The sequence below is a fragment of the Mus caroli genome, unplaced genomic scaffold (genome assembly GCF_978045245.1).
Source record: "Mus caroli unplaced genomic scaffold, Mus_caroli_1 scaffold_16, whole genome shotgun sequence".
In the NCBI taxonomy this organism is placed as follows: Eukaryota; Metazoa; Chordata; class Mammalia; order Rodentia; family Muridae; genus Mus; species Mus caroli.
The window spans coordinates 3844768-3860747 of NW_028227271.1; the positions used below are offsets into that span (position 1 = coordinate 3844768).

Genomic DNA, 15980 nt, shown 5'->3' on the forward strand with positions numbered 1-15980 from the left:
TGTGTGACAGAGAGAGGGAGAGAGAGAGAGAAGCTGAAGCCACAGGGACAGTTAGGAGTTGGCCCTTATGGCTAAGCTTGCAGATTCTTGAGGACTGTCAGTAGCTGTAGCCCTGTCCAGTGGGAATTGCTCTTCTCTTTTTTTTTTTTTTTTTTGGTTTTTTTTTCGAGGCAGGGTTTCTCTGTGTAGCCTTGGCTGTCCTGGAACTCACTTTGTAGACCAGGCTGGCCTCGAACTCAGAAATCCGCCTGCCTCTGCCTCCCGAGTGCTGGGATTAAAGGCGTGCACCACCACGCCCGGCCAAATTGCTCTTCTCTTATAGGATCCATCTGAGGGCCTCCGTCTGCCTGCTCTGTGGTCTCCTGTGTCTGATGAGTTCCCAGCCCTCGCTTTTCTGCTGTGGTTTTGATCTGCTTTCGTATCTGTTAGTTCCTGCCTCAATTTGCTGAGTTTGTAGGTGGCAACACCTTGCTTGTCAGCCAGTGCCATGGTTTGCGCTGGAGAGATGCAATTTGTTTATATATGCAAACAAGATGTGGAGCCATTCTGCCAAACATTGTTTTATAAAGTGGAGTCACTCAGAGCAAGGCACAGCTTGAGAGCTATTGTTTTCCACAGAGTAAGGCCTGAAGTCAGGGATCTCCAGCCAAAAAGAAGCAGGGGAGGGGAAGCGGGGCAAGAGGCCAGGATGGGAATTGGCCCATGTAATTGTAGAGGTCAAGACATTGCGGGCTGGAGAGATGGCTCAGCGGGTAAGAGCACTGACTGCTCTTCCAAAGTTCCCCCGAGTTCAAATCCCAGCAACCACATGGTGACTCACAACCATCTGTAATGAGATCTGATGCCCTCTTCTGGAGTGTCCAAAGACGGCTACAATGTACTTATATACAGTAAATAAATAAATCTAAAAAAAAAAAAAAAAGCCATAAGCCCTTAGTCCTCAGGGTCCAGAGCTCTAAGCCAATCCTCATCTCATTTCTGTTGCTGTGGCAGATGCCCTGACTAAAAGCAACAAAGCGGGAGAAAGGGTTTATTTCCTCTTGCAATTCCAAATCCCAAGACTATCGAAGGGAGAACTCAAGGCAGGCCTGCTTGCTATGCCATCAGCATTACCTTCGTCTGAGGGACTCCATTCACAGTCAGAGAAGTTCAGCAGAAGCCATGCTCACAGGCCAGATTTTTTTATACAGTTCAGGACTACTTCCCTTGAAATTGTTCTGCTCAGAGTGGGCTGGGTCCTCAGTTTTCAATCAAGACAATCCCTCCCCCCCCCCCGACTCGCCCACCAGCCATTCTGATTTACACAATTCTTCAATGGAAGCTTTCCTCTCATGTGACTCTAGGTTGTACCCAGATGCCAGTTGAAGCTCACCAGGACAAAGCCTTTGGGTACCAGCAGCATCCTAGGCCTCAGGCTGCCAACAGCAAGGGGAATAATGGTCCTTGCCTATTCAAATCTCCTCCCTAGCAGCATAGACTAATCTGTCTTGCTGGAAGAGGAAGCTGCTAACCCCTTAACTGTGCCAAGAGGGTTTCAAAGAACTCACAGACCATAACAGATGCATCCCCAGCCCTGTGCATCAGCCACAGCCATAGAAACCACGTGGGAAAGGAATTCGAGAGAGAGCTGGGCTAGTCCTCAGGGGACTGTGTGAGCTTCCTGTTTAAGTCAAGGTTCTCAGTACTGGCAGTGGGCTTGTGGGTAGAGTGCTTGCCCCAGTTCTTGTTCTGTTTGAGACAAGGTCTCTACATGGCTGTCCTTGAACTCACTATGTAGATCATCCTGCCTCTGCCTTCTAAGTGCTGGGATGAAAGGCGTGCATCATCAGGCCTGGCTTGCCTTCTTGATACTCCAGGTTCAATCCCTAGCACCGCTGAAGACAGGGAGGGAGGAGAGGGGAACAAGGTAGTGTGTTTTTTGGAGAGAGTTTCTGTTACACCCCTTGACTGTCCCATAACTTACTTTGTAGAGCAGGCTGGCCTGGAACTCATAGAGAGCCACCTGCCCCTGCCTCCCGAGTCCTGGGATTATTTTTAATTGTGTACATATGCACCTGAGTACAGGTATCCACTGAGGGCCAGCGATGTGAGGTTCCCTGGAGTTCTAAGCAGTTGTGAACAGAATGTGGATGCTAAGTGTCAAACTTGTGTCCCCATCAATAACAGATGTACTAACTGATGAGCCATCTCGCCCCAATTTTTTTTTTTTTTTTTTTTTTTTAGCACATGGCTTCCAATGGCTAGCCTCAAACTCCTAATCTCCTGCCTTGACAGTGTTAGGATTATACACTAGAGCCACTAAGCTTCGTTTACGTGGTGCCGGGAATTGAACGTGAGCATTATGCTTGCCTGGCAAGCACTGGCCAGCTGAGCTACCTCCTCAGCCTTAGTGTGTTTTTCAAACATGAACTTGCTGTTGAGCCCAGGCTGGCCTGGAACTCATGTCTTAGCCCCAGGAGTGGAATTACACCATCTCTATGAATATATGTAGTGAACATACACACACTGCATAGGCACAGTAAACTCAAGCAGCTGCCTCCCTGTGGGGAGGAAATCCTAAGAAAGGGTCTGGGGGGCTCCTGTGTGCGCTCTCCCCTTCATCTCACCTGTCCTGGACAGTATACACTTTTCCTGCTTTATGACATTTTCATATGTTCTTGTGTATACATGCATGACACAATGCACATGTAAGAGTCAGAGAACTTCTGGGAGTCCATTTCATCCTTCCACTGTGTGACCATATTTGCGTTGTCAGGCCTGGCACGAGTGCCTTTACCAGCTGAGCCACCCCATGGTCTGTGTTATCTTCTGCATACTAGTGTTTAGGTTTGTAGAGTGTGATTTTAAAGGAGAGTTGCCACCTAGTGGACACACTTAAATAGAACTTTTAAAAAAATCTTACCTACTAGGTTTTTAAACCATTTTCAGACAAGGACCAGAACCTTGCTTTTTTTCTCCAAAGCCTTTCTAGCTCCAAACCATTGGTGAGACGACACATTTGGAATGACCAAGAACACCATTTTGGGTTTGACTCAACCTAGAATTTAACATCACTTCTGTTATTTACTGTGTAGCTTCAGGTAGAGTATCATGTTTTTCTGTATCTACATGAACTTGTACTCACACCTTTATCAAATATGAGGAATCCTTTTAATTTTTAAAAAAGATTTTATGTATTATATGTGAATACACTGTAGCTATACTTACAGCCCCAAAGAGGGCATCGGATCTCACTACAGATGGTTGTGAGCCACCATGTGGGTGCTGGGAACTGAACTCAGGACCTCTGGAAGAGCAGTCAGTGTTCTTAACCGCTGAGCCACCTCTCCAGCCCCATGAAGAATCTTCTTGATGGAGCTATAAAAGAAGTGCCTCACTGGAGTTTACTAAAGACATGTACCAGGGTGAAGGTAGGATTGCTGTTATTTTTTAAAATAAATTTAATAGTGTCTGTGGATGTGTGTGAATGCAGGTGCATGCCAAATGGCCCAAGTGGCCAGAGGACAACTTTTGGGAGTCAGCCTTCTCCTTTAGCTCTGGAGATGGAACTCATGGGGTTAATGGGTTACTGAGTGGTTAAACTCATTTGAGATGTGTGGCCTCAAGTAACAGGCTCAAACTTTTTCAGATAGGGTTTCTTCTCTATGTAGCCCTGGCTATCCTAGAATGTACTCTGTAGACCAGCCTGGCCTTGAACTCAGAGGCTGGTTGCTGAGATTAAAGGTGTAAGCCATCTTGCTAGAGAGATGGCTCAGCTGTTAAGAGCACTGGCTACTCTTCCAGAGGACCCAGATCAACTTCCAGCACCCACATGGCAGCTCACAACTTGTCTGTAACTTTGGTCCTAGGGGATTCTGACATCCTCAGACAGACAGATGCACAGGCAAAACACCAATGCACATAAAATTAAAAAGTGTGTGTCACCACACCCAGCCTGGTCTTAAATTCTTGGTCCTCCTGTTTCAGGCTCTTGGTCTCAACCGAGATTCCAGGTGTGCATCACACGCTACAGTGGGTTAACCACTGCTTCAATCCCAGCTGTTTATGCCCTGGACTCTTTAGCCTGATTGACAGAGTGCCTTGCATGTGCGTTAGTGAGACCAAGTCTTACTTTATAGCGTATTGTTTAGATCTGCTCTGCGTCCTGACTCGTGGCTCCTTAGCCCTCAGGCATTACTCACTGGTGCTAACTTTGTGGCACTTTTACAGCATCTTTTCCTGGGAATGTGAACCACCATCACTGCAACTCACTGACAATTCTAAGTCAGAATGCATCTATCTACCATTTCATGAGCAAGGAATACCTACCTATTCTTCCTTTGCTTAAAAATCAACACAAAATCATTTACTGGCCTAGGAAGCTGCTTCACTGTAGAGTGCTGGCCTGGGAAGCTGCTTCACTGTAGAGTGCTGGTCTGGCATGTGCAAAGTCTGAGGCTCAACACAGAAAGAACAAAATGGAACTGACCTGAGAAGCCTTACATGTTGCTACACCGGCTTACAAAGGACGGGGGAATGTGGAACACCCTAATTACTTAGGCTGATGGGCAACCAATTAAATGAAAGTAAGGAATAGCCTTTGTGCTCAAACTAATGAACCCTCCTTGGGAGGTCACTGCAGACTGACAAGGTGACTGACCACTGATGTGAGGTCCCAGGGCTCCACAGAACAGCAACTTCCCTGAGCACACTGAGACCCCAGGCTTAGAATCTGGCTGCTCTTTAAGGCTAAAAATCCCTCAGTGAGTATCTCACACAGTGGCTGCTGGTGGGCTTGGTAGTCGTATATCAAACATTGTTTTGCATTTGGAAAACTTGATCTTATCAAATGTTTTTTAATTTCACTGACAATATGAAACATACTCTGTAGGCACACAACAGTTCTGCAGTTTCCAAGTGTACACAGATTAGAATACAGAGGTTAAATGCTGGTGTACTGACCACAGCTGAAACTTTAGATAAAACGTTATATAAAACATACAATTCAATTATCAGCCAATTTGAAAACTTTACTCTTCTCATAATATAAAAATGATACTTTGAGATACAAATTTTTTTTGCTAAACAAACTATATAAACATTTAAAATAATCATTAAAAACTCAACATTAGAATTTATAAAGATTCACTATAAAAATATATCGGCAGTCACTTCTTTTATAAAGGTACCATGGGCTACATTACACAATAGTCTCAATGTAAGATTGCCTCAGTAACTGTTTTAGAACCTGACAAACCTTACGGTAAGATGATTATAAAATCCCTCAGGAAAGCTTTGGTGTGCATATTCAGGTTATTTAAAACATTTGAGGGCCTTTGTAAACACTTCATTCTGTTAAAGCACAAGAGAATGATCTTCAACTGCACACAGGATTAGAGAATCAAAAAACAAAAAACAAAACCAATCTATTATGTACTTGCCCTTATCAGAGGAAGCAAAAACCAAACTATTAAACTGTCAAACTTGCAGACAGCTCTCTTTCCATTCTGATAAAGCAAAGTCACAAACCATCTCCACCATAGGCTGATGCATCTCTACGCCATTTAGGAGATCTCCAAACCAATCGAGTCCAACCAAACTAACTGCTAAAAACTCATTTAACACACCTGACATTACGACACAATCAGACCACATAATTTACATACTTAGTAACGCTTTATGCTTTTACATTTGTAAATTTATTGGCAGAAATGACACACACGCACGCACACACACACACACACTCGCACACACACAAAGGCAAGTTTTAGGGAACAGAGAAATACAGACGTAGCAGGAACGGACTGCTTCACTAATGTCACCTGCCATTTTTGTTGCTGACCATTATTTCTATTTAAACTGCTGAAAGTCCATTCCTTGAGCACTCTTTTCGGAGCTTCCAACTGAGACAGCAGCTTCCTGAAGGTCATCTCCGTTCTCCCTCCATCATGTCTGTTTGTGAAAACCTAGTACAAAGTAGCTTCTTTGACCTTTGAATTTATAGAACTCCACTAAAAAGAAATCCACCTAATTTTTAAGCTTTAAGTCCACAAAAAATACTTTCTCTTTAAAGAATCAAACACTTTTATGAGAATAAAGGTCCTTCAAAGTCTTTAGCTCCTCTATTAGAGTTTTATTTTGATTTTCCAGAACAGCAACACGGTTCTCCAGGCACTTCACGTACTCCTTCTTCTTCCGGCGGCACTCTCGGGCAGCTTCTCTAAACACAATGGACAGAACACATCAGGAAAATGCCGCACCCTTCAAGTGGAAAATTTCCCCCACTATTCCTGACTGTTTAGTGGACATCATCTTATTGTATAGTTCAAGTTGGCCTCAAATCTGCAATCCTCCTGCCTCATCCTCTTTCTCGATGCTGGGTTTATAATCACATGCTACTACCTCCAACCCCCATTTGATAAATTAAGCTATCACCTAAGGGGCTGGAAAAGAGTAATGGGGCTCAGGGGTTAAGGACACCTGCTGCTCTTGCAAAGGACCCAAGTTCAGTTCCCAGCACCCATGTTAGGTGTAACTACAATTTCAGACATTATCAGACATTTCTGGCTTTCCTGGGCACTTGCACACACCCACACATAATTTAGAAGGACAATTTCCTTTAGACAAGGCTGGCCCTTCCCTCAGCCTTGCCAGGATTCTATGTGTGAGCTACTGTTCCTGGTCAATGCATAGATCTGGAGTGTGGAGATCTATCAGCTCTAGAAACACACACTTGCATGAGCCCTCCTGAGAACCACTCCTGGCACCCTGAGAGGCCTCTGCTCTGCTGGCCAGCCTTCTGCAGGCAGCCACTGCTGTGGTCATCCATCCGTCCAGTCAGCTTCCGATTAGTGCTTTCTAGACAAGTTCTTTGCCATGCACTCCAGTGAAGTCTGCTTGACAGGCTGAGACGCCTAGAAGCACTCACCTCCTGGTGCTTTGGCGTTCTCATTAACCCGTATACTCATACCCTATCCCCCAACTTATAAGTGGCTTCCAGCAAACATGTTATACATGCCTTTTTCATATGTATTTGCTGCAGGGCTACTGGACATGCTCATTTAAAATCAACTGGCCCAGAGCATCTCAGAATTGCATGAAAACACAGAGCTTCACTATCCCTAATCCTTAATAACTTTGTCTAATGGCTCAGGTTAGGTTTTCCAAATGCATGCACAAAATCTAGCTAATTTCTTGTTTACCTCTAGTTTCCTTCCCTCTAGTACTCCATTATAGAAGTAAACCTAGGCATACTGCATATGCCTCTCTATCTACCACAGCTCTCTTTATATGAATTGAAAGCACTCCTCATGGTCAACAGATTCTGTCTGTACCACCATGCTGACATGGGAAGTGGGAGGGGTGTCTAACATGTGTCACACACAGTGAGCAACTCAACACAGCAGCTCTTGACTGCTTAGGAAGCCTCACTGCTGGGAACACACACAAGATGCAGCTCTGTGTTCCTGGCATGCATGTGGTGCAGGGATGCAGCCTTAGGAACTGCTCTCTAGATGCCTACCTGGGCCCTTGGTTGTGCTCAAAGATGTCGTCTTTTTATTAATTTTTTAAGACCTCTCTGTTCACTATAATTGCAATCCCTTACCTTTCTTTATATTTTAGTAATCCACTAATTTGACATCTGATATTTCTATGGCTTATACATAACTTTCAAATTTTCTAAAAAGTGATTTCCAGGATAGTCAGAACTATACAGTAAGACCATCTCACAATGTAGCAAAACAAAACCCCAAACATTAATTTCACTGAATGTTATCTTGTTTAGGAAATCCTTCCTGGGGCTGGAGAGATGGCTCAGAGGGTAAGAGCACCGACTGCTCTTCCAGAGGTCCTGAGTTCAATCCCCAGCAACCAACCACATGGTGGCTCACAACCACCTGTCTGGTGTGTCTGAAGACAGCTACAGTGTATCTCATATTCAAATCTATATATATATCTTTAAAAAGGAAATCTTGGGCTGGTGAGATGGCTCAGTGGGTAAGAGCACCCGACTGCTCTTACAAAGGTCCTTAGTTCAAATCCCAGCAACCACATGGTGGCTCACAACCATCTGTAACAAGATCTGACTCCCTCTTCTGGTGTGTCTGAAGACAGCTACAGTGTACTTACATATAATAAATAAATAAATCTTTAAAAAAAAAAAAAAAAAAAGGAAATCTTTCCCTATATCAAGGTTATAAAATTATGTGTTTTTACATTAAGGTTTTAAATTTCATCTTATACATAAAATACGTTTTTGACAGAGCCCTGCTGTATGTTGCACTGGGTTTGACAGAGTTCAGCTGCACTGTAACTCACTATGTGAACCAACCTGGCTTCAAACATCACAGGCATGCACTAGCACACTGGTTTAAAGCTTTTCTTTTTTCTTGTTCTTCTGAGTGGGATTAGTTATGGTGGAACTCAGGCTAGCCTCAAACAGTAATTCATGCTTCCACTCCCGAAGCTTGAGGTCACAGGCACGTGACACCATGGCTGGGCTTCAGGATACAAAGCAGGTAACCATGCCCTTACAAGAATAGTTTTCTACATCTATGCTCTGGATTGTGAAGCCTTCATCTTACTGTTTAAATAAAGCCAGCTAACAACTACGTTTCCTCAAGAAACTTCAGAGGGCGAACTCTGCAGGTCTTCTGTAGGTTTAGACCTTGCTATTTGTCAGAGCTATGTCAAGTGCTTTCATCCAGGGGTAGTGAAACACTTGCAAGACATTGTCCAGTAAGAAAACTAATTTTGGGGGCTGGTGAGATGGCTCAGTGGGTAAGAGCACCCGACTGTTCTTCCGAAGGTCCGAGGTTCAAATCCCAGCAACCACATGGTGGCTCACAACCATCCCTAACGAGATCTGGCGCCCTCTTTTGGAGTGTCTGAAGACAGCTACAGTGTACTTACATATAATAAAAATAAATAAATCTAAAAAAAAAAAAAAAAGAAAACTAATTTTAAACGACCTCTTTTTTTTTACTAGACTACACTACACTTCAAGTGTAGTGGCCTCATGAAATCAACCTGATGCAGTTCCTAGTATAGGCTGCTCCAGACTGTTCCTTTTTATTTCAGCATATCAAAAACTAGGTTAAGATAAGAATTTCAGCGGGACTGGGTGGCACACCTTGAATCCCAGCTCTAAGGAGGCAGAGGCAGGCGGATCTATGAGTTGGAATTCATCCTTAACCTAGGTTAGATTTTTAGCTTCTTTCCTAAAGGTTCATCCATTCATTTTAAAGGACTCCTTATATATTTCACCGACCTTTAAACACATTTGTAGCTGAGGTCATATTGTGACAAAGTCTCTTTCTAGTAACTCCCTCTCTGTTGCTTTATTTCATGGAGACCCAGGCTGGCTTCAACACACCTTCAACTTCTCACCTCCACCTCCTGCCTGGGCCAGCACCCTGGACTTAATGTGGCACTGAGGAGCAACCAAGGGCTGCGTACACGTCGGGCAAGCACTCTTGTAATTTTGTAAGTTTCTGGGGGTCCGCTAACCCAACAGCGTGCAGCTAGGCTGGTGGCACATACCTTAACTCCCAGTCCTAGGGAGGCAGAGGCAAGCAAATCTTTATGAGTTCAAGGACAGCTACAGCTAAATAGTGAGACCATGGCTCAAAATCCCAAAACCCTACAGGTGTGTGCTTTTAACCGTTAAATTATCTCTCCAGCCCCTAATGCCATCTTTTGCTAAATTTTAAAACCCTGCAGACAAGTCACTTCATATGCTTAAGTAAACAAAACAGTTTCTTGAGATCCACTGGTGAGGAGGTGTGAACCAACACATGGACGCTCTGCAGGACTTGCTGGGCCATGGTTCTGCAAGTCACATAGCACAATCTCTAGGGCAGGCCTGTAATTGCTGCCATTTCACTGTGAACCCAACAAGAAGACAATGCTGTTTCAATTTTTAAAATAATTCATTTATGCTTATGTATAAAGAGCCCTTACATATGTATATATGCCTTCATGAATATATACCATATGCATGCATTGTCCAGGGGGCCACATTAGATGTAAGATCCCCTATACATGCAGTTGCAGGAGTTGTCAGCTGTCATGTGGGTGCTGGGAATTGAATCTGGGTCCTCTGCAAGAACTCTTAAGCTCTTAATCACTGAGCGATATCATCTCTCCAGTCACTCGGCAATGCAATAATATCAAAGGATGTAGTAAAACAGAAGAACTCTACATCATAAGCCATTTAATGCAAAGACTGAACAATGACATCACTGGGATGACTAATACCCATGTGCCTACTGGGATCAACAATACTCATACATTCCACTGGACATAGCCCACCACACAGAAAACCAAAGCTGATGCAAACCTCCTCCTTCCTATTATTATTATTTATTTATTGGTTCTTTTTTTTTTTTTTTTTTTTTTTGAGACAGGGTTTCTCTGTGTAACCCTGGCTGTCCTGGAACTCAATCTGTAGACCAGGCTGGCCTCCAACTAAGAAATTTGCTGGCCTCTGCCTCCCAAGTGCTGGGATTAAAGGTGTGCGCCACCACGCCCGGCCCTTCCTATTATCTAATGAGGTGTATGTGACTGGAATATTACCTACTGTAGAATATGCTCTCCTACTTACCTGTTTTTCATCAGTCGTATTTCTCTTCTTAGTTGGGGGTCATCTGTCTTTGTTGTCTGAGATGTAAGAGTCACAGGAGAAGTCATCACCACGGTCTGCGGGAGTGACGTGGCAGACGGTGTGGTACGGATCTGGTAGGTCTGCATATCTCCTGATGCAGCTGTAGAGCCAAAAGTGAAGTTATTCATGAAGTGCCTTGAAAGGCCTTGGGCCCATCGTAGATACCGAAGCACACTTACTCTGTACAACCACCTGGTTGCTCGGGACGAGGATCTGCTGTCCATCAGAGGTCTGTGCATACTGGAGGATCGTCCCCTGCTGAGTGCTGCTTGAATTTGTCATGGTTAATGTCTGCAGTGCCTGCACTCCATCCGTGCTTGGACTGGCCAACTGTAAGGCTCCGTTTGGGGCAATGGCAACTTTAACCAAAGAGAGGAAGTAGTCATAAGGCTATATAATTCACTCATTCAAAGTAGGACATAAAACAAACAAAAGAACATTTAAAAAATAGGTTTGAATGCAGGCTGAATTACTGACTGGGTAAACTAGAAAAGTAAGCAAGCAAACAAAAACTGGAATAAAATAGCAATGTCTTTACAAAATTTTATAGTTTAGACATACTACCCGAGATTTATATATAATAAATTATAAAAAGTACACATTTTGGAATCTATGGGCACTTTATGATAATTGCTGATGTTGCCACAGAAATCTTGGGCAATAATGAAATATCTAAGGGCTCAGGATTTTTTTTTTTTTTTTAAAGATTTATTTATTTATTATATGTAAGTACACTGTAGCTGACTTCAGACGCTCCAGAAGAGGGCGCCAGATCTCGTTACGGATGGTTGTGAGCCACCATGTGGATGCTGGGATTTGAACTCTAGACCTTCGGAAGAGCAGTCAGGTGCTCTTACCCACTGAGCCATCTCACCAGCCCCCAGGGCTCAGGATTTTTTTGAGTACTGGGTATACAGTATCTCATGTAGCCTAAGACTCTATATAAGCTGGGCGTGGCACCACACGCCTTTAATCCCAGCACTTGGGAGGCACAGGCAGGTGAGCCAGCCTGGCCTACAAAATTCCAGAACAACTAGGGGTACACAGAGAAACCGTTTTGAAAAAAAATCAAAACCAAACAAAAAGATGTATTCATTTACCACCTAGTAAAAATAAAGTCATCAGAAAGCCACTCGTGGACCACAACCCAGTACCAGATGTCAGACACTTACACCTATGTTTGTGCTCTTTTAAATGACACGCCTGAGGTAGGACCAAATGGACAACCTATAAAATCTCCATCAGAAGCCAGTGCCTCATGACTGTGCCTTGTTTCATCAACACTGTGTTTCCCCTTTCATACCCTGGCTACCAAGAAGCCAAAACAAAGCTGTCTGTGTACTGAGGGATTAGCACTGAGGACGGCTTTTCCCATGTGTAAACTCACACACTTAGTACTCTGCAAAGACAAGAGCCTGTGTACTGTATGGATGCATCATCATTCTTTTCTTTTTTTTTTTTTTGGTTTTTCGAGACAGGGTTTCTCTGTATAGTCCTGGCTGTCCTGGAACTCACTCTGTAGACCAGGCTGGCCTCGAACTCAGAAATCCACCTGCCTCTGCCTCCCGAGTGCTGGGATTAAAAGCGTGTGCCACCATGCCTGGCGCATCACCTTTCAATTAAAAGAAAAACTGGCCTATAGGAAAGGGTAGAATAGAAGGTGAGATATCCATGAGGCAGAAAGAATTCTGGGATAGAGCCAGGTGTGGAAGATCTGCCTGGGAAAATGTGACAAGACAGACATATGCTACCTGAGCCAGGTAACCAGCAATGTGGCCAAATGTAGATTTGAGTGAGTTATAGTACATTATGATCTAGTCAGAAAGAGCCTAGTTATATGGCCAAGATATTTGTAGATGTCTTTTGGGTCTGAGTCTTTATTTCTGGGAGCATGGGTGTGGGAGAAGAACCACAACCAACCTTCTACAGTACTGACCTCAGAACACCCAATATTTTAGCAGGTTTCTTTTGAAATTATATGTGTGATACAGATATTTTCGCTCTCAAAAATATGTAAGCAGAAAGTCTCATTCCTGTCCTAATTTACTTACTGCAGGATGGAGGTAACTATTCTTGGTATTTTTTTTTTTGGTTTTTTTCGAGACAGGGTTTCTCTGTGTAGCCCTGGCTGTCCTGGCACTCACTTTGTAGACCAGGCTGGCCTCGAACTCAGAAATCCGCCTGCCTCTGCCTCCCGAGTGCTGGGTTAGGGTTTGGGTTAGGGTTACGCCCGGCTATTCTTGGTACCTTTAAGTTCCCACTGTCTCTGGTGCAGTCTCTTCCTAGGCTTCTCACAGGACTGACAGTAACACAGAGCCACCATGTGTATTGAACTGATAGTACTATATACCCAGTGTGTGTATGGAATACTCATAGCCACCAGTGTGTGCTAGGATAGTGGATATAAGCAGCAATGTACTTTTTTCTTTTTGTAACCGGCCTTCTTCTAGGTGATCGTGTGTATTGATCTAGTCCCACTTGTTCTAAAGCCGCACTGTTCAATACAGTAGCCACAGCTTCATGCATACTGCTTTACAAAGCTGAAGTAAAACTCAGTTTTGTCTCCTCACCAGAACCATGTCACCCCCTCGGCAGCGGCCCCAGCTTGATGGCTCCAGTCCTGAACCCTGAAAACACTGCCGTCCCCCTACAGGTCCTCCCAGGCTCTGCAGTCCTACACACTAGTCTGTGGGGTCCTTATCTCCACTTACTGCTTGGAATATCTGCCTCAGTGTCTCAGTAGGCTTTTCCTTTCCTGCTGCCTTTAATCATCTGTGTGTTGGGAGGTGAAGCCTGTGTGTGAAGAGGAAGCGCATTCAGCTTTAGGTAAGCCAGCATCAAACTCCAGTCACCTCTGCAACCACTGTTTGCTGTTTCTTACATGGCCAGAGAACTCTAGGCAGGTAATGAAATCTAAAGCATGGGGAATTACTTATCCCATGGCTGGAGAAATGGCTTGTGGGCTGCTCGCTGCAGTCAGGAGCAGAGCATCCAAGAGTCTAGAGCTCAGGTAATAAGTCAGGCGTCCTATGCACACTGTAGCTTTAATTCTGAGGTGCTGTGGACAGGATTGCTGGGCTGTGGCCTGGGTCAGGTCTAGGGAGAGCCTGGAGCAGAGAAGGGTAGGGATGGAAAGTGGAGTAACCTGACTTCTGGCATCCATGTGTGCATGCACCCACATACACATGGACATACACGTGCCACACAGAAAGGCAAAGAGCTGTCCCACTTAAAGAGGACTAAGGATGTTAGCCATGTGACTGTATGAGGAAAAGCCAGCCAGACCAAGAATAACAACTTCAAAGATCCTGAGAATGAAAACAAGCTTTATGGGATGGAAGGACAGCAAGAAAGCACATGTGGCCAGACTGGAGGCTGGGACAAAAACCGTAGGCCTGGATATTACCCTCGGTGTAACAGAAAGCCACAGCAGGGATTGGAGCAAGAGTCTACTTGACTCATTCTTTTAGGTTCTAGTTTGGTTTGAAACAGGAACGTATTCCAGGTTGACCCTAGACCTGCTCCATAACCAATCCATAATCAATGCTGATCCTGGACTGCTAAATCTGCTACCTCCCCTCCACACCCCACACCCCCGTTCTGAGATTACACCATTCCCATTTAGTTGACACTTAAATCAGTAACTTTAGCTACAGCAGAGAAAAGAAATAAAGGTATTAACAGCAGCTAGCTTTCAGGATGGACCCAAGGCGGTCACTTGGGAAGCTGTGTGGCCCAGTGGTCAGGTGGGGCAGCCATTTCATGAAAGGTGCCAATCTGACTTCCTTGAGTTTTCTCACCAAGGTGCTAGGAACTGAACCTCAACCTTGCGTACAGAGCTCAGTGCTTTACCACCGAGCTACACATCAACTATGTGAGTGTGGTGAGTGTTATATACCACATTTACCCAAACTCCCAAAGTGAACCTTATTGTATTTTAGAAGAACAGCCAGGAAAACTGGGGGAGTTCACAGGGCAGCGCCCCTAAGCTGAGCAGGGAACTGTGAACTGAAGCTACTTACTCATTCCCACCAACATGAACTTAAGGGCAGCAACAGTTAAACAAAGATGATGAAAGTCTAATATCATAAAAGATTGTTATATGTATTCCATTAAAATCTGTTCAGCCAGGTGTGGTGGCACATGCCTTTAATCCCAGCACTTGGGAGGCAGAGACAGGCGGATTTCTGAGTTCGAGGCCAGCCTGATCTACAGAGTGAGTTCCAGGACAGCCAGGGCTACAGAGAAACCCTGTCTCGAAAAACCAAAAAAAAAAAAAAAAGTTAGTCTTGTGTGTCTATCATGTGGGAACAAATCCTATACATACTGTACTGTCCGCTGCTCGTCTGATAGATGGGGGCTGGAACAGACATAGACGTGATGGCGGAAATGCTGGGATTTTCTCCTTCCCCTTTTCTGCCCCGTGTATCTTCAGAAGAGAGGTCTTTCAAAATTTTCCTGTAATAAATACAACTGTGTTAACACTGTTAATAACAATGCCTTCACAAAGGAAGCCATTAGGCACTCCAACACTCTCTCTCTCTGACTGTGCAGCCCCAAACTGTGATCCTCCTACCTTGCCAGCCTCCCTCCCAGTGCTAGCATTACAGGAATGAACCACCACACCTGCTCATCAGATTAAATGTGAAATAATCTACCGAGTGTGGTGGTGCATGCCCTTAGTCTCAGTTTGGCCTCAGGCTGAGGCAGGAGAGTTACTTAGCCTGGACCAGATAGTAAAGGACCCTGTCAACAGACAGACAAGAGACTAACCAAGGCAGAAAGAAGCCAGCCCTAAATCATCCTAGCAAGCTTTCTCACTGCTGCTGAATCCTCCCCAAGAGTGTGGTCTTTAAAGTCAGTGTGCTGCTGAACCAGGGCCCAGAGTCACAAGAAAGCTGAGTCATCACAATGCAGTTTTCCTAAGAGCTGTTGCTAAGAATGCTTTAAATCTCAGACTCCTTCCAGTGTGAATCACCCTCAAGTGATTCCTGAGTCAGGAATTATAGCGTTTAATCTAAGGCTGTTGGATGAGACAGATTTTAACTCATCTTTATACTCGTGGCTGCAGCCAGAAAAGCATTCACAACCTGGAAACAATTGTGCCTCAACTGTTGCTGAAGCATTGACACCGCAAGGACCAGCCACTGAGAGAAGTGGGAGTCAGGCAGGTTCATGGGGAAATGAAGAGAGATCAAACTGACAACTGTGCTGTCCTCTGCTCATCTGATCCGTGGGGGCTGGGACAGACATAGACGTGATGGCAGAAATGTACAACTGTACTAAACCAGTCTTAGCCCAGATCTACTTACAAGGACATGGAACCCTCTTGTCT

The 15980-nt window shown here is 44.5% G+C and overlaps 1 protein-coding gene across 6 annotated transcripts in view; it reads right to left on the reverse strand.

Moving 5' to 3' along the window:
* Positions 1-4815: 4815 nt before the first annotated feature.
* The window catches only part of Atf1 (activating transcription factor 1), a 35266-nt gene continuing 24101 nt past the window's right edge, over positions 4816-15980 (reverse strand). For all 6 annotated transcript variants that reach the window (XM_021183565.2, XM_085831828.1, XM_021183567.3 and 3 more), the window contains 4 exons: positions 14973-15103; positions 10825-11004; positions 10586-10745; positions 4816-6199 (listed from right to left, as the gene is read on the reverse strand). In XM_021183565.2, coding sequence (XP_021039224.1) covers positions 6055-6199; positions 10586-10745; positions 10825-11004; positions 14973-15103 — 616 coding nt within the window. In that variant the 3' untranslated portion in view covers positions 4816-6054. The remainder of the gene's footprint in view (positions 6200-10585; positions 10746-10824; positions 11005-14972; positions 15104-15980) is intronic.